The sequence below is a fragment of the Gadus chalcogrammus genome, chromosome 13 (assembly GCF_026213295.1).
Source record: "Gadus chalcogrammus isolate NIFS_2021 chromosome 13, NIFS_Gcha_1.0, whole genome shotgun sequence".
NCBI classification, from domain to species: domain Eukaryota; kingdom Metazoa; phylum Chordata; class Actinopteri; order Gadiformes; family Gadidae; genus Gadus; species Gadus chalcogrammus.
Window position 1 is genome coordinate 22174083 of NC_079424.1, and position 26697 is coordinate 22200779.

Sequence of the window (26697 nt, forward strand, 5' to 3'; positions counted from 1 at the left end):
AATGATCTCTGCGCGCGCAAAACAGCCTCTCGCGCGCGCAAATTACCTCAGCGCGCGCAAAACCTCTCGCGAAAGATGTTTTTACGCTCTCGCTCGAATTTAATTTTGGCACTATGGGGGAGGGAACCAAGGCAGGGCGGGCTTTCCTATGATTGGCCGTTTCTGAAGCGCGATATTTGATTGACAGCCCTCCTCACATTCAATTCTGAATTGTACAGTAAATGGCTGAAACAGTATTTGTAACTCCAGATTCTATGAGCATAGGCGCAGCCTTTTAAGTGTCGGCCTCATTGTCCTTTAAATAGCTGAAGAAAAGCTGATTATTGGGAGCAGAACGTCCGCCGGCGCCCGACTATATCTGCGAAATGCGGACGTCGTTGAGGCACGCCGCACGCGGACGTAATTGAGGCCCACGCTGTTGGTGGTCGGGGATTACAAATTTTTCAGTGCTACGTCTCACGCCTAGGGATAACCCAATAGCGATAGCCTTAAAAGGCTGCGCCTATACTCATAGAATCTAGAGTTACAATAAGTAACTATCGTTTCAGCCATTTACTGTACAATTCAGAATTGAATGAGAGGAGGGCTGAGGAGGGCTGTCAATCAAATATCGCGCTTCAGAAACGGCCAATCATAGGAAAGCCCGCCCTGCCTTGGTTCCCTCCCACATAGTGCCAAAATTAAATTCGAGCGAGAGCGTAAAAACATCTTTCGCGAGAGGTTTTGTGCGCGCTGAGGTAATTTGCGCGAGTGAGAGGCTGTTTTGCGCGCGCTGAGGTAATTTGCGCGCGCAAGAGATCATTTGCGCGCTCGCAGTTAATATCTACGCGTGTGGAATAATATAATACGCCCGAATGCATCTTTTATCACATTAGTGAATTATGGCACTAATGTGTCGCCATACCGGAATAATCAATATCATCCGACTGCAGACACAAATGGGCGTTCCCGTGTCGTGGGCGTTCTCGTTCACGCAGACTAAAACGCCCCCCCGGCGTTCTCGTTTACGCAGGCTGGAACGCCCAGTTCTTCTTCGTCGATCTAGTAGTATGGGCAGCATAAAACTGACGTTAGCGCCCCCTTCTTCTTCGATCTTGTTATACGGGTACGTTAGCCAGCTAGGCCTACAGAATGTTAGCTTACATTTATGCGTCGGATCTCGGCCCAAACTTTGCATCAAACTTGATGCAACACGATCATTACAGGGAGGCTCCATGATCTCATGTTCATTATCTTCTGGGTTAGTATAGGTAGGGTATTAGATATAAGTGAGATGTTTGATATAGTTGTTTAAGAATATGCCCAAATTAAATAATGAATAGATTCAAATAACACTTGGGACATTATGCAGTTCAAATCCAGTTACCACCAGACACTATGAAGGCTCAAACAGTAGACCATTTGACTCCAAGTGTTCACTTACTTTTCCCACTGAATGTTTTCAATAAAGACAAAATACAGTAATTGCTCTGTAACAATTAACCTTACAACATACATCGTAGGCACAAATGCATGTTATACATCGTATAGCATTTGTCACAAAAACAAAAAAGAAAGGAGTAATAAAATACCAGCATTTCTGGGCAGATACATTTACTACAGTAGTATGTACATTTACAAATGAAAGGGATTGCAAAAAATGACGTCCCAAATAAAACGAAAAAGGAGTAATAGAAGAACATTACGCTAGGCAGACATCTTTTATGACAAACCTGCCATATGCAACGTGCCTCAGTACCAGAGGTGCGCTTGGCCAATTCTTTTTTGAGAAGCCTTTGAGGCGTAGCGCAAGGCCACTGCCACAGCCTGCATTGTTGTAAATCTTTCTAACCGTTATGTATATGAGATTGTCTTTATTAAGCTTAATGTCCCCTGCCAAACTGTCATTTATATATATGGAAGGATGGAGAGGCTTGATTAGTTCTCGGAATGTGTTTGAAACCCTGTTGAACACGCCAAGCATCGCCATGTCCAGTCTCAGCGTCTCTTGTACAAATTGCTGAAGGACTTCGGGTGGTAAGAATGGCCTGTCCTCTGTTGTGCCAGATTGGAGCGTGTGACTGAGATGGGGAGATGGAGAGGGTGAGCTTGGTGTGCCAGCTAGTCCTGCAGGGCTAGAGAGAGCGAGAGAGCCGAAAAAGAGTGAAGGAGAGCGAGAGAGAGGGAGAGAAACAGGGATTATAATCAACCTTCAATTCAATCACACAAGCCCAGACCAACACTACCCACACCATTAAACAAAAAGGCAATCACTGATCGATCAAAAGTCTGAGAAAGAGCAAGAGAGAATATACGTAAATAGAAAAGTATGGACATAGTATGCAATACCTTTCACTGCTTAGTGATTGGAAGGTGTGACTGAGATGGGGAGATGGAGAGGGTGAGAAGGAGCCAGCTAGTTCTGCAGGGCTAGAGACAGAGAGACAAGTGTATTGGCTACGATCTTCGTGAGCACAAAAAATAAGTAAATAGCAACATGGACACAGTATATAAACCTTTCAAGCATAAAGGTCTCCAACAGCTGTCCACACCACCACCTCCTGATAGAGAGCATGTCCCCCTGAAAAGTAAAGTTATGCATTAAATGACTTCATAGCCTGATACAAATCCATGTTACAGTACTGTTTAGCAGTGTACTATGGCAGTGTAAATTAAGATGTAGCCATATCCTCCCGTAAGTGCAGTACCTGAAGACAAAGTAATGTGTATGATGCATGTTAATTGTAGCCTCCAGTAAGGATGACTAAATTATTAAAAGCCTTATATTTCATGCTACACATCTGATTGAGATTTGAAAGAACTCACCTCACTGAAATCATATTGCTTTTGAGGGTAGAATACATTGCGTACTGAAATTAACATACAAATGAGTTAGTTGTTTTGCAAACTAGTCATCAGTCATCATTTCTGAAAATAATGCATCTCACCATCAGCATAAACACCCCACAGCTGTTGCTCTGATACTGGTGAGGTGCGTCCTGTGGTGGTAAAAGGGGAATGTGATTTGTCAATGATTCTTATTAGTATATAATGCCTATAAACTATAAAGTGATATCCACCCTCATTTTGTAGCTACATACAAAAAGTGCACAATGCACTTTCAACAAGCATTTAGCAGCAACCAGGGCCCATCAGCGTCACATAGGAACACTTCATTAAATCATAATAAACAATCTAGAGGCCTGCCTGTCTACCAGTGAATGCTACTACTAGATGCAATGAATCGTGCGCCAGCCACACGTTTTACCTCGTCAGCCAAGTAAAGTCCCTTCCATGGTCCATTGGACAAAGCATGTGCCAGGGTACTGAAAAGGTTTGGAAGACGTGTAAGTTGCAATTCATATGCATCATCATCAACACGCATTCAGTACACACTACGCTTCGATTTCACCCAAGGAGGTAATAAAGTAGTAACTTCGGGCACATCTGTCATCTGTTTTTCAGAGTGCTAACGATCTTTATTCATTCGTTGCCCCGCGACCGAAATGACAGAATTCTCTGATATGCCATGCATGTAAACATACTAGTTATTAGTTTAGACGTACTAGTACGTTTACATGCAGTTTAATCCGATGCGTGTGTCACCACAACGAAGCAGAGTGGCCGCGATTTCATGCCTCTTACCATGCCAGCTGACACCTTAACATCCAACTTAACAATGTACTTTGGTAATGTTAACCTCACAGTAAAATAGTCGGCAAAGCCTTCGCTGCAAACTTTACCCTACCTACAAACCGTCTTAAACGATGCTGATTTCTGAATAGTATATGCAACGTTTATGGACGAGATAGCATAGCATTCGCTGCTACCGAACCATGCTTGTCACGAGTATTTATATCGGATTCGAATTCGGATACAACGATACCACAGCTAAATCAGTGATTTAAATGAGAATGCTTCACAGCCAATCTTGTCAAATAAACAATATCATATTTACTGACAATCTCTCATCATAACCCTTTCGTTTTTCTGGAAAGTTACTACGAGGTAAAACCGCCAAAAAAGGAAGGGTAGCATACCTTGCGAAACTCACTCACCTCTTCTTGATTGATCGATGAAACGCAACAGGAACGCCTGATGGGCGTTTTTGTGTCATGACGGGAACGCCCGATGGGCGTTTTTGTGTCATGACGGGAACGCCCAAGCCTGCAGCTGGACCCTTCTCGGAATAATGGGGGCAGAGTTTTTGACGCGACGCTGCGGCGCCGGTGTTTGGAGGCCTTTAGCGGTTAAAAACTCACCACCTGATGACTCATGCTCTGGTGTGTCTGTCTATCTACTCGGTTCTCTCTTTGTCATTAATGCTTTGTGTGATGGATGCCTGTGGCAATACATTTCCTCTCCGGAGGACAATACAACCTAATCTAATGTTATCTTAAAATGAGCTCATGATGTTTCAAATAAACAAGCCTGGTCCGTGAGGCCCCTGGGAACAGCTGTTTGAAGGGTTGGCAGGCGCTATGAAACAATTTTGCTGATGAACAAACAAGACACGTTTGCCGACCTTTTCTGTGGATCCTATATGTGCATGTTGTTTTCAGCAGTCTGAATTCTGAGCACAGCCTTTTATAGAATTAGCGTTATCTTAAAATATACATTAAATGCTAACGCCGATAAAGAATGTGCCGCACTCATAAAAATCAGCTGACTACAGAAGTAAGCCGAGTGAAACAGAGTTATTTCAGGCTTGTTTTATCTCTTTTGGAGCAGGCGTCTCTTTAAGCTCTCTGATGTCCCCCTACATCCGGTCCAACCGCTGAACAACAGTATCCACAAACCATTCCCGCTATTCATCTTCTCTAAAAATGCATTTAACATGAATTTGTTGTATTTGTTTGGTGGAATAATGGATTTTCAGCACCCAGGAGTATCCTTGCTGCTCCGCTGTCCGTTAGAAGACTTAAGTGGTCTATTGTAAGCCTTCTTCATAGTGAGCATTTTCAACAGGATACTTAGTCCTACCTCTGTAGTCTTCTGCAATGCTTCTGCTATATACCTTGCTATCGGTTGCTTTCAAACAAATGCAGCGGGCAGCGCACGTTTCAGTCTACTTCTGATTGATGTGGAAGTGGAAGAACCAGAGACATCTGAGAACCCGCCGCAGTCCTTTGTGATTCATGATACATGATATTATTTAGATATAGAGCTCCTGGACTGTAATGCAAGTGTTGCACACTTCTTTGTTATTTTGATAATCGTTCTGCTGTCGGTCTTATGGCGCATAACACGTCGGACTCTCGTCTCTGGTTTTTCCACAACGAGACTCGTAGTGGGGATTATCTCAGCCATGGTTGAGAAGGAATTGGGGGAAAGAAACTTTGGCTTTGACTCCCTGAATTACATGAACCACGGCATGGAGGAGAAAGGGAATGTTGCCCGCGATTGTCTCTCGCTTGAGACCCACTTCCCGCTGTCCGCTAGCCGCTGCCGAGGGCCCACCGCCTCGGTGCTGCCCACTGCAGGAGGCTGTGGTGCCTAAGCGCTACCCGCTGCCCGCCGCTGAGGCGGTGGTCCTTCGGCAGCGAGGCTCTGGCGGGAGACAATCGCGGTCAACAAGCTACCCTCCTTTCTCCTCCATGTCGTGGTTCAGTCTACTTCAGATTGATGTGGACGTGGAAGAACCAGAGACGTCGGAGAACCCAACGCAGTCGTTTGAGATTCATAATATCGTCTGGAGGTGCAACCAGCTTTTGGCCGTGATAATTTATATTTTATGATATAGATATCTATGTATATTATGATATTATTTAGATATAGAGCTCCAGGACTCCCGCCGGAGCACCCAGAGTGTTCTAGAATATTTACAGAGCACGGCCAAAGGCTGTGTGCGCCTCGCCATTGTGATACATCCACTGTAAACAGAGCGCATGGTACCATGGCCGCAAGCTGCTCAGGGCCACACCACCACCCTCCTCCTTGATCCGCCTCTCTCTTCCTCATTTGCATTAAACCTACCGACACCGAAACGGCGCGTTTGGGGAAAGCTCAATGTGCAACTGGCTCGTAGTGTCGTAGCGTAATTTCGGGAACGTCCTCAAATACTGTGTTACGGGCCCACTAATATCTATATTAAAGCATCCATAAAGCAGCATGCCATGGGACCTTTAAGAAAAGAAAAAGAGAGGTGCTTTCTACCACCCTACCTGTTGTGTCTGCAGGTAGAAGGTTCAGAATGTGTGCATAACACCAGACATGAATCTGAGAGAGATGCAGAGAGCCCTTGATACCGCCCCTGCATGCTAGCTGCATCATCAGGGGAGTCGCCCACGAGTGTGCCACAATGTCAGTTTCATGTGTAATGTCGGTTTCAGTAACTCTGTGAAACACTTCAACTAACAGCACCACCACATTAACCAGTCGCTCACCAACGGCATCTGAATGATTGCATCTGAATGATTGGGCCCGGTTGTGACCGGGCCTGGTTGACAGTGGTGCATGATGGACCGGTGACCACAGGGAGGCTCCATAGAAATTAGCTTCTTCTCCAACAAAGGATGTACAGAAGAACAATGTGAATTTTTTCCTGCGAGAACAGTTTGGACAACGTTAAAATGGACACATCCGGAATTTGGCAACTAAGAAGCAGATATACATTGGTGAGAGTGGGCACAGATTTATTTTGAGTATCTAATTTGCAATTTCCAAAGTGTTGACCATTTATTTTTGGATAGAATTTATAGGAATAGAAGACACAACTGAAATCCAACCGCTCCATGTAGCTAATCCAAAATTAACTAAAACCTGAGGTAATCTCCAATAATGGTGGTGAAAAAGAATTAGTCAATTTAATATTATGACCTTTCTGTTCTTTTTAATTTGCAGTTTGTAGAATTAGGTGGTATCTAATGGAACAGACTTGACATGAATGGAATGTAATAATATGTTTTAATGATTGTATAATCCCATGATAAGAATTCTGTTTTCATTACCTTAAAATCAGCCATTTTAATATCTACATAGGGGGTTTACAGCCAAGGAGCCTGTCATGTTTTTTTCCCCCCCAAGCCATACGGACAATGAATGACATAATTCCCCCCTCTTCATAAACTTTTATTTTATTTTATTTATTTAATCCTATCTTCTTACTTTTCAATTATTATTAAACTTGGCACATCTGGTAGTTGCAGTTGCAAATCAATCCCCATTTCACTGCTTTTTATTTCTCAAATTAAGCATGTGACAAATAAATACTTGAATCTTGAATGTTTCTACAGTAGCCCAGGACGTACAGACTGCTCCACAGACAGGCACAGCTGATCTGACGGAGCACCACACATCCACACACCGTGGTGTTACAGATGTAAACCCTGTATCGGACCTGGCTATCAACAACAACCGGTGTTCTGAGCAGAGAGGAGCGTTCTTAAACCGTCTGAGAGAAGACCGGCAGGAACATATAATTGTATGGCTGTTGCCTTTTAATTACGGTATTAGTTTAGGAACAGTGGCATAGATTACTATGTTGACAATCAAAGACATTACCTCGTCTAAACAAGAACAAAAACGAGTTTGGGTGCACTGCCCCTTTACAGACAGAATTGCCATCTTTACTTGAAAACTGCAGCCTATAAATGTACAGACTACAGTATTTTACTTTACCATCAAACACAAATCATGCCAGTACAGGACACCTGACACAATATAGGCCAGTACAGGACACCTAACACAATATAGGCCAGTACAGGACACCTGACACAATACAGGCCAGGACATGATACCTTACCCACCACAGGCCACCTTACCCAATAAGAGAGTCATGTGTTTGGGCTCTCAGTTGTTTGCAATCTGCAACCTGACCGCTAGATGCCACTAAATCATACAAACTGCACCTTTAAATTGTTCATATAATAAAATAGGTCACCTCCATTTGACTCAACACGCAAACCAAAATCAATTATTTATGTATTAAGGTAAGCTACATAATGTCTTTGCAAAGCTTAGTCATAGCAGCATATCCTGTATCTTCTCTCCGTACTATAGCTCGGAGCAGACAGATTTCAATATTTTGGATATTTGTCAAAATCCCTTGACATAGGATTCTTACAATTCCAAAAAATGGTTTAATCTGTGGCTATACATTTCTGTGGGTTATTTCTAATTTTGGCGAGCCATCATGAGTTCAGTGCCTCCTTACCTCGTCCCATGGAGGAGGAGCCTGGAGCAGGAGGGGGCACCAGACAAAAGATTGCAGACGTCAGGGTTGCTGAATAAGATTACATTGTACTTTATTCATTGGCAAGAGTAAATGAATATTACAGCCTATAAATTAACATTCTTTATCGGCACACCAAAGACTAGTCGTCTGTGTTGCGCAGGAATCTACAGGACATGCTCAACATTGAGTTGACCCTCAGGTGCTTCAAATTTGATGGCTTTGAATATATCTACATATAGATATATATCCATATATATAGTTATCTACATATAGATATATATCCATACATAGATATAAATATATAGTATCTTCAATTGCTTGATTATCATTATTTTGTTGTTCTGATGCATTCAAATGACATGACACTTAGACCAAAGCATTCCACATGATCATATATTACAAAAGAGTAAAGAAAATAGGTTAGTGCACACCTTATGCGCACACTTACACATATACAGAGTTGCACATGTATTGTGATTCCGTCAGTGCAAACTGAAATGATAAAATGATAACCAAACTGCCGTCCACTGAGACAGAGACAAGCACACGGCAGCACATGTTAGGAGGTCAAACACATGTTAGGAGGTCAAGCAAAGGGAGCGGAGCTCAACAAATCAAATCATTATGTTGCATAGATTGAAGCAAACTGGAATAACAAGTTGACGCGTGACAACAGAGAAACACATTGGGGGACACTGAAGGAACACAGGATATGTTATATTGAAGACAGAAATAGTGGGTAAGGAAAGGACACACACTGAGGAAAAACAACTTCACCCAATTTATATGTGGCGGAAGATCACTTTCTAACCGTAAACCAAACATGGCAGTTTCTCAGATGGGAAATGTTTGTTATCCTATACAAAAGATGTTGAAATCAAAGCCATGTTACTAAACGCTGTGGTGGAGGCATATGGAAGCAGAGGAAAGTAAAACCAGAATGAATGAGATGCACAATGTTTTATGAAATGACAACATGGAAACAAGCAAGTATTCCTTCCATTCTCCTCTCTCAACGTCTGCTCCTGAAGTCAGCTTCCGCCAAGTTAAATCAACAATTACACAAACCCCGATACAAAATATGGCAGTTTTAATAGGTTTTAAAGTCAGAGAAAATGTGCTTTTTTATGGCAACTATATCTCTAATATATGTTGTCTTCAATGTGTAATACTCCCAGGGTAAAATCAAAGAACAAAGCCAGCCTCGAAATGAAGTGGATTATTCTCTTGAGGACAAACCCAAATTAACCAATATAAAAAAAATAGACAAACTTAAAACAATCCTTTCCTCGAATTTTTTCTCCAAATCCTCAGAAGATCTCCCTACCTCAGTGGTCCGGATGTGCTAGTAGGATCTTTCTCAAGTCTCTAGCCCTTAATGTGTGATCAAGATGTCAGGTTCTTATGGACATGAACACAGGTAGCTGACACAGGTGTGAGGTGCGGGGTAACAACAGTGTTTTGTTACAGGAGCAAAAAATGAAATATTTTAAATAATATACTGTCTGAAAGAAGAGAAAATGTGTTGGAAAAACTTTTGCAATCATCTATTGATTGAATTGACAAATAGTATAATCAAATGTTTTGAAAGGATTTAAATGAAAAGTAAATCTGAATATATGATTTCTGTAAAAATGCAGATGTTAATTTCAAACAACATGCATGTCAGTAAAAACATTGTGATGGTTTTGAAGTGATGAATTTGTGTCAAATTCAATTAATAAGAATAATCCCATGTCTTTCCAGTAACTCATCCATTGTCAATCTCTAAAGGGCATGTTTCAGTCAGACTTTCCTCAGTGTGTTCCACCTTGCAGTGCAAGTATATATGTTTACATTTAAGTCTGCATGTATGTTTGCATGTTAAGTGTGTACTGGGGTTATAAAAGTTGTTTTAAAGCGGGTCACATTTGGGACACTTCATTCCATACAAAAACATGCAGAACACTGAACACATATTGAGCAGTTAGCTTAATCCAAATGGAGTCTTTTTTCTTTTTCATACAGAGTGACTTTAGGCTACACTGAACACAACAATACCAATCACACCAGGTCCAACATATTGCTTTAAACAACCATGTTTTGTATATAGGTCTTGCATGCGACATAAATGCTATTATGTTTATATAAAAGTAACACCAGTGCCTAATATTTTGGATATTACCAATTACAGAAATGATTAGTTTTTTTTGTGCAAATAAAACTGAAGCTATTATAAATTCAGGAATCAGATTTGTGTAGATTGTTTATGGCTATGCAATAGAAATTTGGAAGTTTAGTTGTGATGTGCAATAACAGATCTTCGAAATCTAGATTTCTTTAGGTTTTACTATATGTCAAGTGAAATACAATGATAAAGTATTTTTGTGAGGATGTGATCCAGAAGTTAGCATTAGAGTTTTGCAGAGTCCCCCCCATTAGACTTACATGGGACCTGGGTGTCATGTTGTCAGTATTATGGGAAACAATGTTGCACAGGAGTGAGTGTCAGTCTGTAGAATGTGTCAAGCTAGCATCAGTGAGCCCAGAGACACAAGCCCCCCATCACCTCAGTCACACACTTTTCTGCAACATCTGCCAAGCAACACAGTTTAAGTCAGCAGTGGGGATGGGTGGCTGAGACCTGGCCAGAAAGTAGCCATTAACAACATGCGACAAATGTAAAATCGAATTCTATATGAAGACTTAAAGCTAAGCTGGGGACCATGTCTTCTCCTTCACCGCTGCCTAGTTTTACATTATTTTGTGACACGCTACTATTAAAGTAAATTCTTTGTAGAAGCATGTTTTTGGCAAATTTGGCAGAAGAAGATGGATAAACAAAGGATAAAATATCAACCATTTCCTTTGGAAAGGTGCATGTAAACCGAGCGTTGAGATGAGGACACCACGCTGAGGCAGCCAATAGTCTAGACCCACAACACGAGGAACAGGTGAAGCCGTTATCCGCTCTGCTCTCTTCAAAAGGTTTCCTGGGTTAACAAGGAAAGCTGAAAACCTCTTCATGGTCGCCTGACAATATCCACCAGCTAAAGCCTCCTTTTGGTATCCCAAGGTAAAAAACTATATTGAATTGGACTATCATCAATTCATAATTATACAACCTCCACGTTTAAAACTCTGTTAAGGGGGGCTTCACTTCGTATTTGTACAAATCCAATAAAGATTAAATAAAGCCCAGTTGACACCAGATTGCTGATATCGCAGTAGCATGGTCACCAAGTAAACAAGTTGTCATCTCTTAGCCCAACATCACATGACGAGAAGATGAAGCATGGCAGAACTATAGAGAGGTGTAAAAGACATACGTCAAAACAGGTTCATTGATGTTGTGTGCGAACACCAGACTCACGCCTTTACATACGTATTCAAATCTCTAAAATATTAAAAAGTACTTAATATAAAAATACAGAAGATTTAAAAAAAATGGGAAAAGTTATGTTTTTTTATGAAAATCATGCAAGAAGATTGCCCATTAGGTTAAATAGAGCACATAAGACTCACACAAGGGCCGAAGGACTGATCAGAAGACGGGCGATCGTCACTGACATTACTTTATGTAAACATTGCAGAGGTCCTTTAAACCTAGTTCGGCAGTGACAACTGGAGCTGTACTCTTCCCCTCAGGGTTATGATGGGAGAGCAGGGGTCATGACAAAAGCAGAAAAATGAAGTCACAGACCACCTTTAAGATATGGCTCTGGGTGACACTTAGAAGCTGACAGTAAAGGAATCATTTCAAGATACTGTATCCCTACGGCTTTGTTTGTCTACGATTCAAACCGCAGCCTGCAGACAACAACGTAGGAGGATGGAAACACTCTTACGAGTGACTTGTTATTTGAAAAAATGACATATTTATATTGCACACAAGATGGATGTTGGTTGCATTAAACACTCAATAGCATTTCTAGAATCCAATCTAACAACCCTAACAATAAAAAGCTAAAAGCCCCCTCCCCCCTATACACACACAAGAGGGGCTAGGAATGGTAAAAATTAAAATATAAAACTCCACACTTAAAATAAAAATGTTCACACCAAATTTAGGTCAAACAATACAAAAACTAGAAATAAAGGGGCAAATCAAATGCTCCAACACCTTCCCTATGCACCGACCCTAATGCAGAGAAGCCTATTAGTTCTACTTAGTCCGACAACACATTAAGCATAGTCCTGTCTTTGCAGAGAAAACTATAAATTATAAAAAGATGATAGGAATATTCTTGGGGACAATAGACAACGTTTGGACAGTTAGAAGCTATACACAATCCTTAGACATATTCGGTATTTTAAGCATCAGTCGACTCATCGGTTGGATAAGAAACCATTAGGGGTTTGTGCTGAAGAATCAAAGCCCGACGCGTTCTTCTTAAAGGATAAGCTCCAGTAGTGTCATTCCAGAGCATTGAGAAGTTGTACAACAAACAGACGTGCTTTTCTTCGGTACCAGACAAAAACTCGGACTGAATTAAAAACATAGGTCACCGGGATACCGCTGGAAAAGGAACATTTAAAGGGGGCCCAGATGGACTCCAGGTAATGTGTTTGTGCGCGTGGGGCCCCAAAAGCCTGTTGGCAGGGACGGGCAAGTGGGAGGACCGCTTCATGAGTTTGGTGAATGAATGAGAATCACCAGAGGTTAGGGGGACTTAAAGAGACCGATGATATAAAGACATGAGGGCTGAGCAAAAAAGGACATAGTGTATAAACAATATATAGATATAGATATAGATATCTACATACATGTCTATAGATATATATCTATATCTATAGACATGTGTATAGATAAAGCCCAATCATGGAAGGTGAGAGTATGGTGGAGGGAGGCAGGTCCAGCTAGGGCCCGGTGATCTCGTCTCCCGTCTCCTGGATCGTGGGGATTGGGTCCTCGTTGTCCGAGGACAGCGACGCGAAGTCGGGGTGGGCCATGAAGCTGTGGATGGAGTTGCGTGATTCGGGGTTCTCTAGTCCCTCGTACAGGGAGCTCCGGAAGGCATTCACCACCTTAATCTGAGAGGTCAGAGAGAGGGAGAGAGGGGGAGGGAGAGGGAGAGGGGGGGGGGGAAAGAGAGGGGGATTAGCGTGTGCTTGTGATGAGGTCTCTGGGCATAAGGGCGGATGAATGGAGGGGGGGGGGGGATCCACCTGGGAACAAACGGGTGTTATGGAGAGGATGCTTAATGGAAAAGGGTAATTTGGGCAAAAACATACCAATGTGCAAACAACAGCGACAACAACCACAGCAACAACAACAATCCAGTACACATTGCATGGAATGGATCAACTTGACATTCAACACGAGGATGCAACTTCCACTCAGGATGTAGGAGCACAACGCTACGTCACGCCACGACACGCCAGCCCACGCATCATGCACACACGCCTTGCAGAGGGCTGAATGACATTAAATCATCTGCTGTCATAGTTCTCAAAACACTCAAATCAATAGATCTGACATTATCAGTTTAAGAATTAAAATCCTACTTTAAAATGTTCAGGATTCCAATCAAGGTCTGTCCCATTGAACTGCTATGCAATACGGATTATATTACCAGACAAATGCTTCATTTTTTGTCGTTATTTTGTATCATGACGAAATAGTTTTGAAGGCCTATAACCATCAAAAAAATACCAATGCAATTATGATTATATTGAATTATGCCCAAGCCCTACATACAATATTCTCATGCAACCAAGATGAGTGCTCAAAATAGACACAACACAAATGTGTGGACTTGGAAGTACACTAAAGAGGTTCACACAAGCACAGCTCTGTTTGGAATACCAGAACCAAACGTGGTTCATCTCTTCTCTCCTGCTGTTCTCTGCAGCTCTGTTCTCAGACTCTCTGTCCTCAGCTAGGAGAACGCAGCCTACGCTAGGATCCACAGACATATCCTCTATTCTTGGTTCTCTGCATTGGCAAGCGATTCAATCTAGAAACAAATTTTAATTCTAGAAATTATAGACACTCGGAAATAAGCTGAATTAAGGTGAACCTTGCAGGTTGGATAGATTGTTTAAAATGGCTGCTCTGCTGAGCTGCACGGTGAACTATAACAAATATGTCGTCTTCAGAAGGTCATAGTCCATCAGCATGCATATGCGTTTGGCCACTTTGGGCAAATGCATGTGTAATAACTTGACACACTCCAATTCTGTACTGCAATGTGAGCTTCGTGAGATGGCCGTTTTATGATTTACTTAAGAGTATTACTCTGTCCTTATAATTATCTAGTCAATGTTTGGTTTGCCCTGCCCTAGGCCCTAGTGCTAGTGCTAGGCCCTAGTGCTCGACCCGCTGTTCTAGTGCTAGGCCCTAGTGCTCGACCCGCTGTTCTAGTGCTAGGCCCTAGTGCTCGACCCGCTGTTCTAGCACTAGGCCCTAGTGCTCGACCCGCTGTTCTAGCACTAGGCCCTAGTGCTAGGCCCTAGTGCTAGGCCCTAGTGCTCGACCCGCTGTTCTAGTGCTAGGCCCTAGTTTTAGGCCCTAGTGCTAGGCCCTAGTGCTAGGCCCTAGTGCTAGGCCGCTGTTCTAACAAAGTCGACCACAGGGGGTCAGAGGAGAGGGGCACGTTCGGTTCAAGAGGGCAACAAGGTGAGTTTGAAGTGGAGCCGGGGAGTCCCACTTGGGGCATGAAGACTCTACAGGGAAGCAGATGTAGCAGGGAGCTGGATTGCACAATGGGGGGGGGGGGATGTTAGTAAATGAAGAACAAGCAGGAGCATGGATGGGGAATGAGGAAGGCAGTGTCATTACAACAGCCGTCCAGAACTCGCCCCTCACAAAGAAGGGAACGACTAAGCAGGCCATTAGGGGTTCATTCATGCAGCATTCAGCAGGGCCACGGTCACCACAGAGGAGGGGAGCAACACAGCAGACAGAGCAGAGGCCGGTTAGCCGGCCCTCAGGCCAGGCACTCACTGCCTGCCGAAGAGGAGGGAGCGGTAGTAGTAGTAGTAGTAGTAGTAGTGGTGGGGAGAGGCAGCACCCCGCTCGGATAGGTCAGAGAGGAGGAGGAGGGGCTAAGCCCAACGTGGGAGGGGCTAGAGACAGATTTGGGCGGCGCAGAGTCGTTGTGCTGGCTGACGACGGAGGGCTGGCGGCGCAGTGCCCCTGGCACGGCCGCCTGGCCCGTCTGGAAGGTGTACACCACGTCCATCTACAGGAGGACACAGCCACAGCAGAGTTAGGAGCAGCAAAAGGTTAGTCTGAAGAGGAGCGCGCTTCGCTCCCGTCTGGAGAGAGCTCGTCTAGACCGAGGAGGAAGGAGGAGGAAGGCGGCGCTATGGATGTGGAAGAAAACAGGTCGGTCATTGGAGGAGAGCCGAGAGTATAGTCAGAGGGACAGAGAGTGGGGAAAGAGGCAGAGAAAACAACTGGAAGAACAAGCGGATTTTCTTTGAACTTATAAATGAACATAACATGAAATATTATAAATATCTGTACTTCGACCAGTGAATAAAGTTGTGCATTTTTTTGCATTCAGGGAGGATTGAACATTGAAGCACTTCTTTTGCAATACAACATTTTTTCCAGAGCGGCAAATACGTTATCAATGTACTAGTTTTCAATGTGCTCTTAAATTAAAAAGTCATGACAAACTCATGTTCATTTACACGATTTCTCAAGATCCGATTCTCTACATTACTGAGGGTGTCAGCCGGACTACAGTATCACTGGACAGCAGCAGATGATATCAAAGACTCTGTATTTGGAGGACTCAGTGGTAGATATTGACAGCAGCAGCTGATATCAAAGACTCTGTATTGGGAGGATTGTGTGGTGGAGATATTGACAGCAGCAGGTGATATCAAAGACTCTCCTTTGGGAATTCTGTGCGGTAGAGTTATTGACAGCAGCAGCCTGGTGCAGGTGACATAACATCTCAGCCAGTTGAGCTTCACGCCTCTGAACAGATTTGACGTAGGAAGGGAAGTGGAGGCTGAGGCGGTGGATAAGGCCCCGCGAAGTCCGAGCCAGGGGCGACACGTGCCGCTTCCAATACCAGACTAAACTATTTAGAATACTGGTTACACCGCTACATAAACCCTGGACTTGTACATTATGCATTGAATCTGTAAAGCAGATTGTATAAACAGTATATGTACATAATGAAGTGATGTTCTAATAAAAGTTTCAGTAAGGCTGAATCATCCATCTCAGAGACCTGGAGAACCCACTCAACTGCTCCTGCCTCGTCTGACTTGAATTTCATAATCATCATCTTATACCGATGACATTTATTCAGCAAATTATACGTTGCTTGATTTGGATTTTTATAATAATTTTTTTAATTAGACCAACTAGGAAAATGTCATGTAGATTCAGATTGAAATTCAAAGGTTTAATTGTAGCTCTGTTGACTCTTACCATTTTTAAAAAGGTTGAGGTCTGAGGACGGCGTGACCCAGCAATGCTTTGCTGAGCCCTATGCTAGCAGGTATTAGCATCATGTTGCAATACTGAGAGTTTGAACAATACAACCCTAATTGTATCCATTATTGCATCAAAATATTACAGGAATGCCTCAATCTATAAATCTTTGTCTACAAGCATGTGTATTGACAGCCTTCCTCTTGAAAAGCTATCGAAAATGACCTAAAAGTAGTGTAGGTCGCCAACAGGGCCCCTAGCAGACCTCCCAGGATGAACAGCCCACATCAAAGGGCCAGTATCAGCCTATGAGAGGCCCTGTGTTTAGGTGGAAATTAAAGGGCCAGTATCAGCCAATGGAGGCTCTGTGTTTAGGTGGACACTAAAGGGCCAGTATCAGCCAATGAGAGGCATAGAGGCTTATCGCCATAGAACCGCCCACAAAGCTACTTGCGTTTGGCGCTTCTCAATTACGTTTCAGACCGTTAAAATAGGGCCCTCTGTGTTTAGGGGGACATTAAAGAGGCAGTATCAGCCTATGCAAGGCTCTGTGTTTGATTGACATTGAAGAGGCATTATAACCTATGAGAGGCTCTGTATTTAAGTGGACATTAAGTATCAGCCTATTAGAGGCTATGTTTTTAGCGAGAGAGGGCGATATTATATGTCCCATGGCATGCTACTTTATGGATGTTTTAATATAAATATTAGTGTGCTCCTAACACAGAATTTGAAGACGTTCCCGAATTTCAGCCGTGGTGCAGAATTACAGCCACTACAAGCCAGTCGCACATTGAGCTTTCCCCAAACGCGCCGTATCGATGTCTCTAGCTTTACTGCAAATGAGGAGGAGAGAGGCGGGTCAAGGAGGAGGGTGTGGCCCTGAGCAGTTTGGGGCCACGGTACCATGTGCTCTCATGCGTTTACAGTGGATGTATCGCAATGGCGAGGCGCACACAGTCTTTGGCCTTGTTCAAATATTCTAGAACACTCTGGCGGGAGTCCTGGAGCTCTATATCTAAATAATATCATATTATACATAGATACCACCTCGCGGCGGTGGTGCCCCGCGGCGGAGGGCAACAGGCAGAGGGCTCCGGTGGGAGACAATGGCGGGCGACAATCCCTTTCTCCTCCTTGTCGTGGTTCATGTACTTCAGGGAGTCAAAGCCAAAGTTCCTTTCCCCCAATTCCTTCTCAACCATGGCTGAGATAACCCCACTAAGAGTCTCATTGTGGAAATACCAGACGTCGTCAAAGAACGCCAACAATCGTAGCTCATCATCTCATTGGCGGGTCAAATTCTCTGGGCGTATGTCCCCTAATGATGTCATACGGGGAAAATTCCAAATCGGCACGCCTCAGCTTTGTTTTTCAAAGGCAAAGCAGGATACCTAGTGCTCGTTATACACCTAACGCCATTTCTAGCTCCTGGGGGATCATAGTCAGGCTAGGGGAACCTCATAAAGTGAGATTTTAATGCCATGGGACCTTTAAAGATAGGCCTATTAAAGTCCAACTTAATTTTATGTTCAAAATAGGGTTGATTGCAAGATGATTTATTTGTTGAATATATAAATGTTTATGCCATGGGATCTTAAAAGGGACAGTATCAGGCTATGTTTTTTAGCGGGAGAGGGGGACAGCTGATGCAGGCACGCGTTACAGGGCATGTTCTAAAATACATCTGGCAGATATGCAAATTACTTTCGAGCAAGTGAAAGTTTTGACATGAAGTGCTACTTGTGTCATTTATTTTTCTTTAGTGTAAGATCAGCCAGGCATGCGATGGCACAATTAGAAAAGTCACAGCAATTACACACCAGAATTACAATAGATTGGGAGCGAGGCGCGGGTAGAAAGATAAAAAGCTAATTAAGTTGCATCCCTTTGTTGGCTTCCTTAGCCCCACTCAGCCCAGCCCCCCTCCATTGGCTCTCTTCAAAATAGTCTCTCTTTACATCTCATTGAAATATAAACTGCTGTCATTTTACACCTCCAAACCGGGAGTTCAGAGAAGACCAGTTGCAATGCACAGCGAGTCAGAACCTCCCAGAACCGCCTAGGTCGTACAAGAATCTACCAGAACCAACCAGGGCCTACCAGCTCTACCAGAGATTACCAGAGCGTACCAGAACCTACCAGAGCCAACCAGAATCGACCAGAGCGTATCAGAGCCTACAATAACCTACCAGAACTTACTAGAACCACCGACCATCACATAAAGCCGATGAGGGATGAATGTGGTTGGTTGCATGTGGGTTGGTGGGTGCTGCGTTTGTATGGGGGTGTGAGCAGTAGATTCAGATACTGGAGGCTGTTCTTCTCTGCACACGGCCCCGTTTACAGACGTGTACAGAGAGGAGCCTCACTGCTGCCTATGGAGTGATGCTACCAAGGAACCCACAAAGAAACAATGTTTCACAAAGATATACTTCACATAGGTATTGGATGTGGGTCCCTCCTCGACTATGCCACTATGTAGAACATCTTGGTTTCCAATTCAACAGTTTAGCAAAAACAACCTGTGGTCGTAAAGTCAACTGAAAATGGGCTTTAATAATCATTTGGGAAGATTGGTTTGTTAACTAGGAACTTCTTGTATGCCATTGAGATTCTGTCCCCATGTCTGGATTGGGGCGTACTGCAGTACTAATCCACCACTGCATCATAGTGTCTCATTGATATTATTGAGACCAACCACTGGAATCAGAGCGATCCTGTCTGATCGTAACGAGGATCTGCAAACACAATATCGATCTTTCAGGGAAGACGAGCTGAAGGGCCCCAAGGGGAGGCCCAAGGGCCCGCAGGCGGTGCTGTGTACCTGGGTCTGGATGCGGTTGAGGCCCCTGAACCAGAGGATCTGGCCCCTGCGGAGCTCCATCTCTGCGTGGTCGATCTCGTCGGTGCCCTCGTTCAGGCCCTCCTGCTGGATCTGCTCCTTGGTGCTGCTGTGGCCCGCCTCCATCAGGAACTTCAGGCGGTGCGTGGGGATGGCGGTGATCAGCTGGGAAGACACACGCACACGTTTAGTACAAGCCCTGGGTGACGTAAGATGACGTCATCGTTTAGGACCTAATGATGGTCAAAGATGGCCCGGGAGCCGGCTTGATCTGCTGAGGCACATGTGTCCGCGCCATCCGCCCCCCACTCGTAGCACGCTGACAGGGTCATAAGTTTATACAGTATATGACCGGGATTCTGCTGCTGGATCTGCTGACCCCTGACCCCATATATATCCATTAGCGATCCGACAGATGCTAATGGGAATGCTAATGAGTTGGTGTGTTTATGACTGCTAGGTCATTAGCTTGTGCGGGGTAATCATTCAAAAGTCCCTGATGTACACTAACAGTCAGGTTGTTAACAAGCTGCCATTTTCACTTGAATATTTGCACACTGCACATTTGCATTTCAACCTGGGTTAGAAGGCCTCCTCAAGAACACCTCAAGAAATGTAATAACACACTAAGGGCCCAATTTTAGCGGTCTTAAACACAAGTGAGAAGCGCGAAACGGCAGTAGCTTTGTGGGCGGGTCTCTGGCGCTGTTGCTATTATACCGGCGGATAAATAACTCATGCGCCCCACGCAAATCTAAAATGGGTTGGTCTGAATACCCGTAGGTGTGTTTTGGGTGTAACGTGCAATAAACCAATGAGAGAGCCATCTCCCATCCCCTTTAAGAGCAATGAGCGCATTTGAACCTGACGAGTTGATATTTTGACAGCGTGTTTGCAGTCTCTGATGAGACAGATGCATGACCACATGAATTTCAAACTTCTAATGGATCAGTTTATGGCCAAATAATATGGCCTAATTCACACATGGTATAGCGTTTCTTCTACAACTTCAGAAAGACTGAGTCGTCTTGAACATTTCTGTTGGTCTATAATATGCATGTGTCCCCCCGTTAATATACATTACCATGGACTGTATAATGCGTTATGTGTTTAGTTTGTGTATGTTTAAACAGATTGGGGCACACATGCGCCAAGCATCACCTGCATTCATCCATTATTTTAAACACTCACTCACGGTAAAACTACGTTTTCTCACGATCAAATACTCATCAATCCTAAAAGTTATGGGCTTGTACATGATGTATGTGTCTAGAAATTATGGGTTTGCTGTACGGTGTTTGCAGATGCATGGTTTTAACGTGCAACTTCTTACCGCTGTATCTTTCCCAAATAATTTAACCAGCATTATATTACTCTAAGGCTGGGATTTAGCCTACTTTGCTCAAGTTTATTATTGTTATTATTTTAAAGCAAGGCATAGCCTTCTACAGTGTTCATTCATGCAGCCCCTATGGATATATACTCAAGCGCAACTGCTTTATCGATCTGTAAGATAGCACCATGTATCAATTGAGCAGGAACACGCCTCTGCCTTTCGCCGACACGCCTCTCGGAAGTTTAGTGGCGCGAGTTGACAGCGGGGGATATTTAGCTTTGTGCAAACTAGGAACGATACATGCATCGTGCAGAAAGTAAATTGAGCTGGGTGCATGATAGGGCCCCAAGGAAATTGGAATACTAAGGGTGACTGAAAGTTAACACAGACACACACACACAAATGTTAACACACACTAAGGAGTACTTAAGGTGAGAGTTTAAACACACCAATTAACACGCAATAAGGGGAAATAAGGATGACGGAAAGTTAACACACACACTTAGGGTGATGGAGTGTTAAAATACACTAGTTAACACACAATATCAGGAAGAGTGATAGTTTGTTCAAATGGCAACGTTTTCTAGGGTGTTTTAACAGCATGACACACACACACACGCGTTTAGGAGTGAACGATAAACAGTCAGTAAAACAGACTGATGTAGTATTATGTACTACACTAATCTTTAGTATTATGCTATGTATGTATAGATGATCATGTGTAGGTGATTGAGGATCAGTCGATGGCCTGCCATAGTCTCAGACCATCGAGTAAAAACCACATGAGATGAGGAATCTTCCTCTTTCTTTCAGTCACTCATCACACAACATTCAGCTCCTCGCTGAAGAACTCAGTTCAGCCTTGAACAAAGGCCGAAGCCTGCGCTGAACAAAGCACCGAAACAAAGATACCCGTCACCTGCCTTAGATCGTTTCCATCTCATATTAATATCCCACGCAGTATCTGGCCTCCGCGCGAACCTAAAGCTCTTATAGAACATCATATACCAGCCATTCTTGGTCCTACATCAAGCGGGTTTTGCTGTGGCTTTAAAGCTATATATTTCCTCTATGGGCATGTTGGCTTATCATCACAATGGGACTGGAATGTGGAGTTCTTTGTTCCTGAGGGTTTTGTAAGTAGGAGTTGCCCCACTTTCACAGAGTTCATTACCATGGTGATGAGGATTACACAGTTCTGTTCTGTGTGTGTGAGAATCAAAAGTGGCGTTTCCCCACAATGTGTTGTCAACACACGCACTCTCTTACCTGTCCCCACAGGAGCTCTCCCACGCCGATGAACACGCACCACAGCCACTGGTCGATGGTGAGGGCCGTGCAGGAGAAGGGCTTACCTCCAAACTGAACGATGATGATCTACAGAACACACAGGAAAGGGACGTTAGACTCCTGTTATCCAGCCAGACGTTGGACTCTCCTCATCCGGAGCAGCCTCTGCTGGGATCTGGTCATGAGGAGCAACCTGAGGTAGTCTCTGCTCATGAGGAACAGCCCGTGTGAGGACTTGCCTGCAGGACGAAGGTTCCCAGGACCACACTGCAGAAGATGGGGTTGCGGTAGATGCCCTCGAAGACGTTCCTCTCCCCGTGAATCTTGCGGGCGTTGATCTCGTTGAACAGCTGCATCATGACGAAGACGTTGAAGACGATGGTGTAGTGTTCGGACGGTGGCGAGTGCAGTGGCGCGTTGCGACCGCTGTCGATGTCAAAGATCTTCTCACCTACAATGGCGGGTGAGTGTGTGTGAGTGACACACACACACAGAACAAGATACAGAGAGAGAACAAGATACAGACATAGAGAGGAACATACAGAAAGAGAGAGAGGGCTTGCGAGGGAGACAGAGAGAGAGAGTGAGAGTGAGAGTGAGAGAGACAGAGACAGAGACAGAGACAGAGACAGAGACAGAGAGAGAGAGTGAGACAGAGACAGAGACAGAGACAGAGACAGAGACAGAGAGAGACAGAGAGAGAGAGAGACGGAGAGACGGAAAGACTCACCAGCGAAGAGGAGGGTGAAGATGATGACGAGCTGGTAGATGGCGTGTCCCAGGATGTTCTTCATCATGGTACGGGAGATGAGGGGCTTGTTGCGGCCGTAGGGCCGGCGCAGCAGAAGAGACTCGGTGGGGGGCTCGGTGGCCAGGGCCAGGGAGGCCAGGGTGTCCATGATCAGGTTGACCCACAGCATCTGCACCGCTTTGAGGGGAGAGTCCTGGAGAGGGGGCCGGGCGGTTATTTCTGTTACAAGGATCTCCGTTAACCGTTACCTTGACGACCGGGTCGTCCTCCTGCGGTCTGAGATGATGTGCCCACGCAGAGTAGGGGCCGAGGGGGAACTCCTAATGCGGGGTCACATTTAACACACACCTCAGGGGGGTTGCATTAAGAGCTAAGAGTTTCCTGTTCATTACCACAGTATAGCAGCACTCTTTGAGCCAATCTATGGAGATAGTCATCTTTTTACCTTCCTGAACGGGGACATTTTTACCACCAGTGTTTTGAGATGACTTGTGAAGGTCAGTGAATCCAAATGCATTTTAATTCATCACCAACTTGTGTATGTAGACTATGGGGTAGAATAGTTTTCATTGCACACGGTTGGAGTAGCGGTAGCGTCTTTTACACAGTGCTACTACTAGGGGGTTGGGCTTGAAAAACAACATTGACAACATATACGATATAGAGATCTATATATACGCATACATATTTATACAAACACACACACACACACACACACACACACACACACACACACACACACACACACACACACACACACACACACACACACACACACACACACACACACACACACACACAAAAATGGCAATTTAAAGATTAAACAATCTGTATTTTTTGCAGATAATTCTATTCTATCCATTTATTTGTATCCAACATAATGTAATGTTAGGAAAGCAGCTAATACAGCTGTAGCTTGGTTCCCATATGTAGGATCTGGCTGCTCACCTGGGTGATGCAGGCCCCCGTGAAGGCCACGATCACCGCCACAACGTTGACCGTCAGCTGGAACTGCAGGAACTTGGAGATGCTGTCGTAGACATTCCTCCCCCACATCACCGCCTTCACGATGCTGCTGAAGTTGTCGTCGGTGAGGATGATATCGGAGGCCTCCTTGGCCACGTCAGTGCCGGCGATACCCTGAGGGACACGGAGGAACATACAAAGGATCAAGACAACGCAGAGGCAGACAGCAGGGCTTTGGTCTGCAACAATCAGGAGCTGCAGAAGACCTTGGAACAGAAAAGGAACTTGTGGTTCCATGCTATGAAACCCTGCCCCATTTGTTGAAATGTTTTGCCACTCTGATTGGCTCGTCGTGGAATATTGATATGTCATTATGAGGTCTAACGAAATAGACATTTATGATGATGATCAGGCTACAAATGTCCTTAAAATCCTAAGCAAATTGTTTAAATGGGACAACAATGCTTTACAGAGTCACATGTACCATAGCGAATCCAACGTCGGCTTTCTTGAGGGCGGGCCCGTCGTTGGTGCCATCCCCGGTCACCGCCACCACCTGCCTGGTCTCCCCCACGGTGCTGTCGATGATGCCTGCACCACAGCACAGGGAGAACAGCTCTCATTTAATTCGGGAACATGGAGACCAACCACATGCACCTGACAGAGACGTCAATAGATCTCTCTAGGTGTTGATTTGGAACAGAAACTGATCTTTTGGTAAGCGTCACATCGGCATTGTTTACACTAAATAAATATCTTGATTCTCAATCATCCAGAATGTATCTAAATCTTTCTATCTATCTAAACGTGTTTGAGCTCAATAGAAAGATCTGAGGGCCTGCGAATGATGGCCTTCACATTTTGGGCAAGCTTTTCAATAATCTTGCAGAATAAACAAACGTAATAATTTGTTCATTAAACAGATTATAGTTGTATAGGTCTTAAAGAAATGATCATATTTGAACTGAAAGACTCCGACACTATCTTCATGAAATAACATTACTTCAATCACTATATCACTTATCACAATAACTGGCTGAAGAAGCGTTCTCAGATGGTTAGTGAATTGTACTTCCTCTCTGAACATACCCCAGCTCTGTTTCAGAGGGGAACAGTGGAATAATGCCGTTGTGGAGCATTGACCTACCTTTAACTAGGGTGTGTTTGTCGGTGGGTGAAGACCGGGCCAGGACACGCAGGTTGGGCCAGACCTTGTCCAGACGTTCTTGTTCAACCTTGTGTTCAGAAGAGTGAAGTGTTACATTTCACTTTGAATCAATTCAATATCTCGACAACACATTCACAATAGTAAGTATATCATTTTCAAGTAGATGTGCTAATTTAACTCATATGGTTCATCTGTAATATAGTTGTATAATCTCATGAATGGACAGAGGCAGCTTCTGTCAGAACCCAATCCAAATACGGAATTCGGCAAAGCACAAATTCAAACCTTTATTTCATTCAAATACCCCCCAATTTTGGGGGGGGGGAATAAAGAGGAAAAAAATAAATAGCGTGGTCGGCATTCAATATATGTAATACATTTTATATATTAGTATAGTATTTTTGCTCAACCTACACCTGCGGACGTACAGGAAGACAGGAGAGTGTAAGAGAGAGCAGACTGAGGAACAGCGCATGCTTAGTAACATAAGGAAAACGTAGTACATTGGTACGTCACTATTCAGTTTTAATCGGTTTTCTTTTGACCGTTCACGGTTTACTGAGGTAGTTTATCATAACGTGACCTCTCTTTTGTATTCCTGTTTGAACCTGCACTATGCTAAGCAGAGTTTGTTTGACAGGGGGTAGCTCTGCCCTGAAGTGGAGCTGGTTTACCGCTCAGTGGAGCTGGTTCACCACTCAGAGGAGATCAGCCCAGCCTGCTAGCCCGTTTTCTGTTGTTTTATATTCTGTTCAGCATCCTCCAATAGGACGCTGTTCACTCATTAGTTAACTTTATTGGTTTGAGTGTGGATAAGGACATGGATGTTAGGTTTAAAATTATTTTCTTTTCAATTATGTTCATGGTTATACATGTTTATGAAAACCATAAACCAACATTCATTAAAGGTAGGATAGGAGGTACGGTGCAAGGATCATTGATTGGCCCGAGACCCGGCCAATCAGGGACTGTGTCTCAGTCGACGACGTGACCGGGCCAATCAGGGACGGTGTCTTAGTCGATGACGTAAAATACAGGCCACAAGACCTAGAATACGCACTAACAGACTTTCCGGTGGACGCCAATCTATTCCACCCCCTCCTCAATAGCACCGATAGCAGTCCGTCTCACCTCTCCTTTGTCGTTGCGGATCTGTAGGTTGAATTCCTTGCCTTCCATACACAAGAAGTCCTCCCCGGGCAGAAGGATGCCACACTTGGTTGCTATGGCGCGGGCTGTGTTGATGTTGTCGCCGGTGACCATGCGCACAGTGATGCCAGCACGTTGACACTTTGAGATGGCATCTGGTACCTAGAGGAGTCAGAGAGATGCCTCATGTCAGTGTCCTCCAATAAACACTCCTGGTAAACATGTTCCATGTCTGGGTTAAGCACAAGACAACCATGTTCATGGAACCCGCTGTGCGGTTGACAAGTTGACTTGTTTGCCTTCCTCTTAAATAAATACTGTTTTGAAAGAGAACAAACGAAACAAACATGTTTATTAATGAGGCTTTACTGTTTGTGTTTCACTCCACACCTATGTTTAACCCTATAGCATGGAACCAGATTCAACCTGTATTTTTAACCTGATGATAAACACTGGTGCTGTGCTATGTGGGGCTATGAGCCCTAATGCTTTTTACATTCCACTCATGAGGTGGGGGCTCCTGACTGGAGGGCTGACATCACTCACATTTTCCATGTTCATAAAGTATATATTAGAAATAGAGATCATCTGCAAAGTTATTCATTTACATTCAGACTTATTCTACTAAAAACACCCACTCCTCTAGACTCTGTTCAT

At 44.1% G+C, this 26697-nt stretch overlaps 2 protein-coding genes across 6 annotated transcripts in view; both read right to left on the reverse strand.

Annotated features, from left to right (window-relative positions):
- Positions 1–953: 953 nt before the first annotated feature.
- On the reverse strand, positions 954–4160 carry LOC130402651 (uncharacterized). Of its 5 annotated transcripts, none has more exons than XR_008903956.1 (7): positions 4020–4160; positions 3248–3305; positions 2928–2978; positions 2806–2849; positions 2496–2560; positions 2329–2409; positions 956–2114 (listed from the first exon to the last, which is right to left on the reverse strand). XR_008903956.1 is itself a non-coding variant. In XM_056606899.1 (6 exons), the coding sequence occupies exons 1-6, from the start codon at positions 4127–4129 to the stop codon at positions 1682–1684; spliced, it is 780 nt and encodes a 259-aa protein (XP_056462874.1). In that variant the 5' UTR covers positions 4130–4160; the 3' UTR covers positions 954–1681. The 5 variants fall into 5 exon arrangements, 2 of the variants coding, with proteins under 2 accessions (XP_056462874.1, XP_056462875.1); XR_008903955.1 differs by lacking the exon at positions 4020–4160 and adding an exon at positions 3942–4006 and having other exon boundaries at positions 957–2114; XM_056606899.1 differs by lacking the exon at positions 2806–2849 and having other exon boundaries at positions 954–2114; positions 4038–4160.
- Positions 4161–7829: 3669 nt separating this feature from the next.
- atp2b4 (ATPase plasma membrane Ca2+ transporting 4) overlaps positions 7830–26697 on the reverse strand; it is a 52219-nt gene continuing 33351 nt past the window's right edge. The window contains exons 13-21 of the mRNA XM_056606831.1: positions 26023–26202; positions 24871–24958; positions 24208–24314; positions 23706–23897; positions 22737–22950; positions 22246–22457; positions 21986–22093; positions 19363–19545; positions 7830–13168 (exon numbers count right to left, since the gene is read on the reverse strand). Of these exons, the coding sequence (XP_056462806.1) occupies positions 12995–13168; positions 19363–19545; positions 21986–22093; positions 22246–22457; positions 22737–22950; positions 23706–23897; positions 24208–24314; positions 24871–24958; positions 26023–26202 (1458 nt within the window). The 3' untranslated portion in view covers positions 7830–12994. The remainder of the gene's footprint in view (positions 13169–19362; positions 19546–21985; positions 22094–22245; positions 22458–22736; positions 22951–23705; positions 23898–24207; positions 24315–24870; positions 24959–26022; positions 26203–26697) is intronic.

Coding starts and splice junctions, on each gene's coding strand:
- LOC130402651 (XM_056606899.1), bottom strand. CDS start 4,129: ATGACACAAAAACGCCCATCGGGCGTTCCCGTCATGACACAAAAACGC. Junction 2,979..3,247: donor GACTTTACTTGGCTGACGAG/GTAAAACGTGTG, acceptor TTACCACCACAG/GACGCACCTCACCAGTATCA. Junction 2,561..2,927: donor GTGGGGTGTTTATGCTGATG/GTGAGATGCATT, acceptor TTTACTTTTCAG/GGGGACATGCTCTCTATCAG.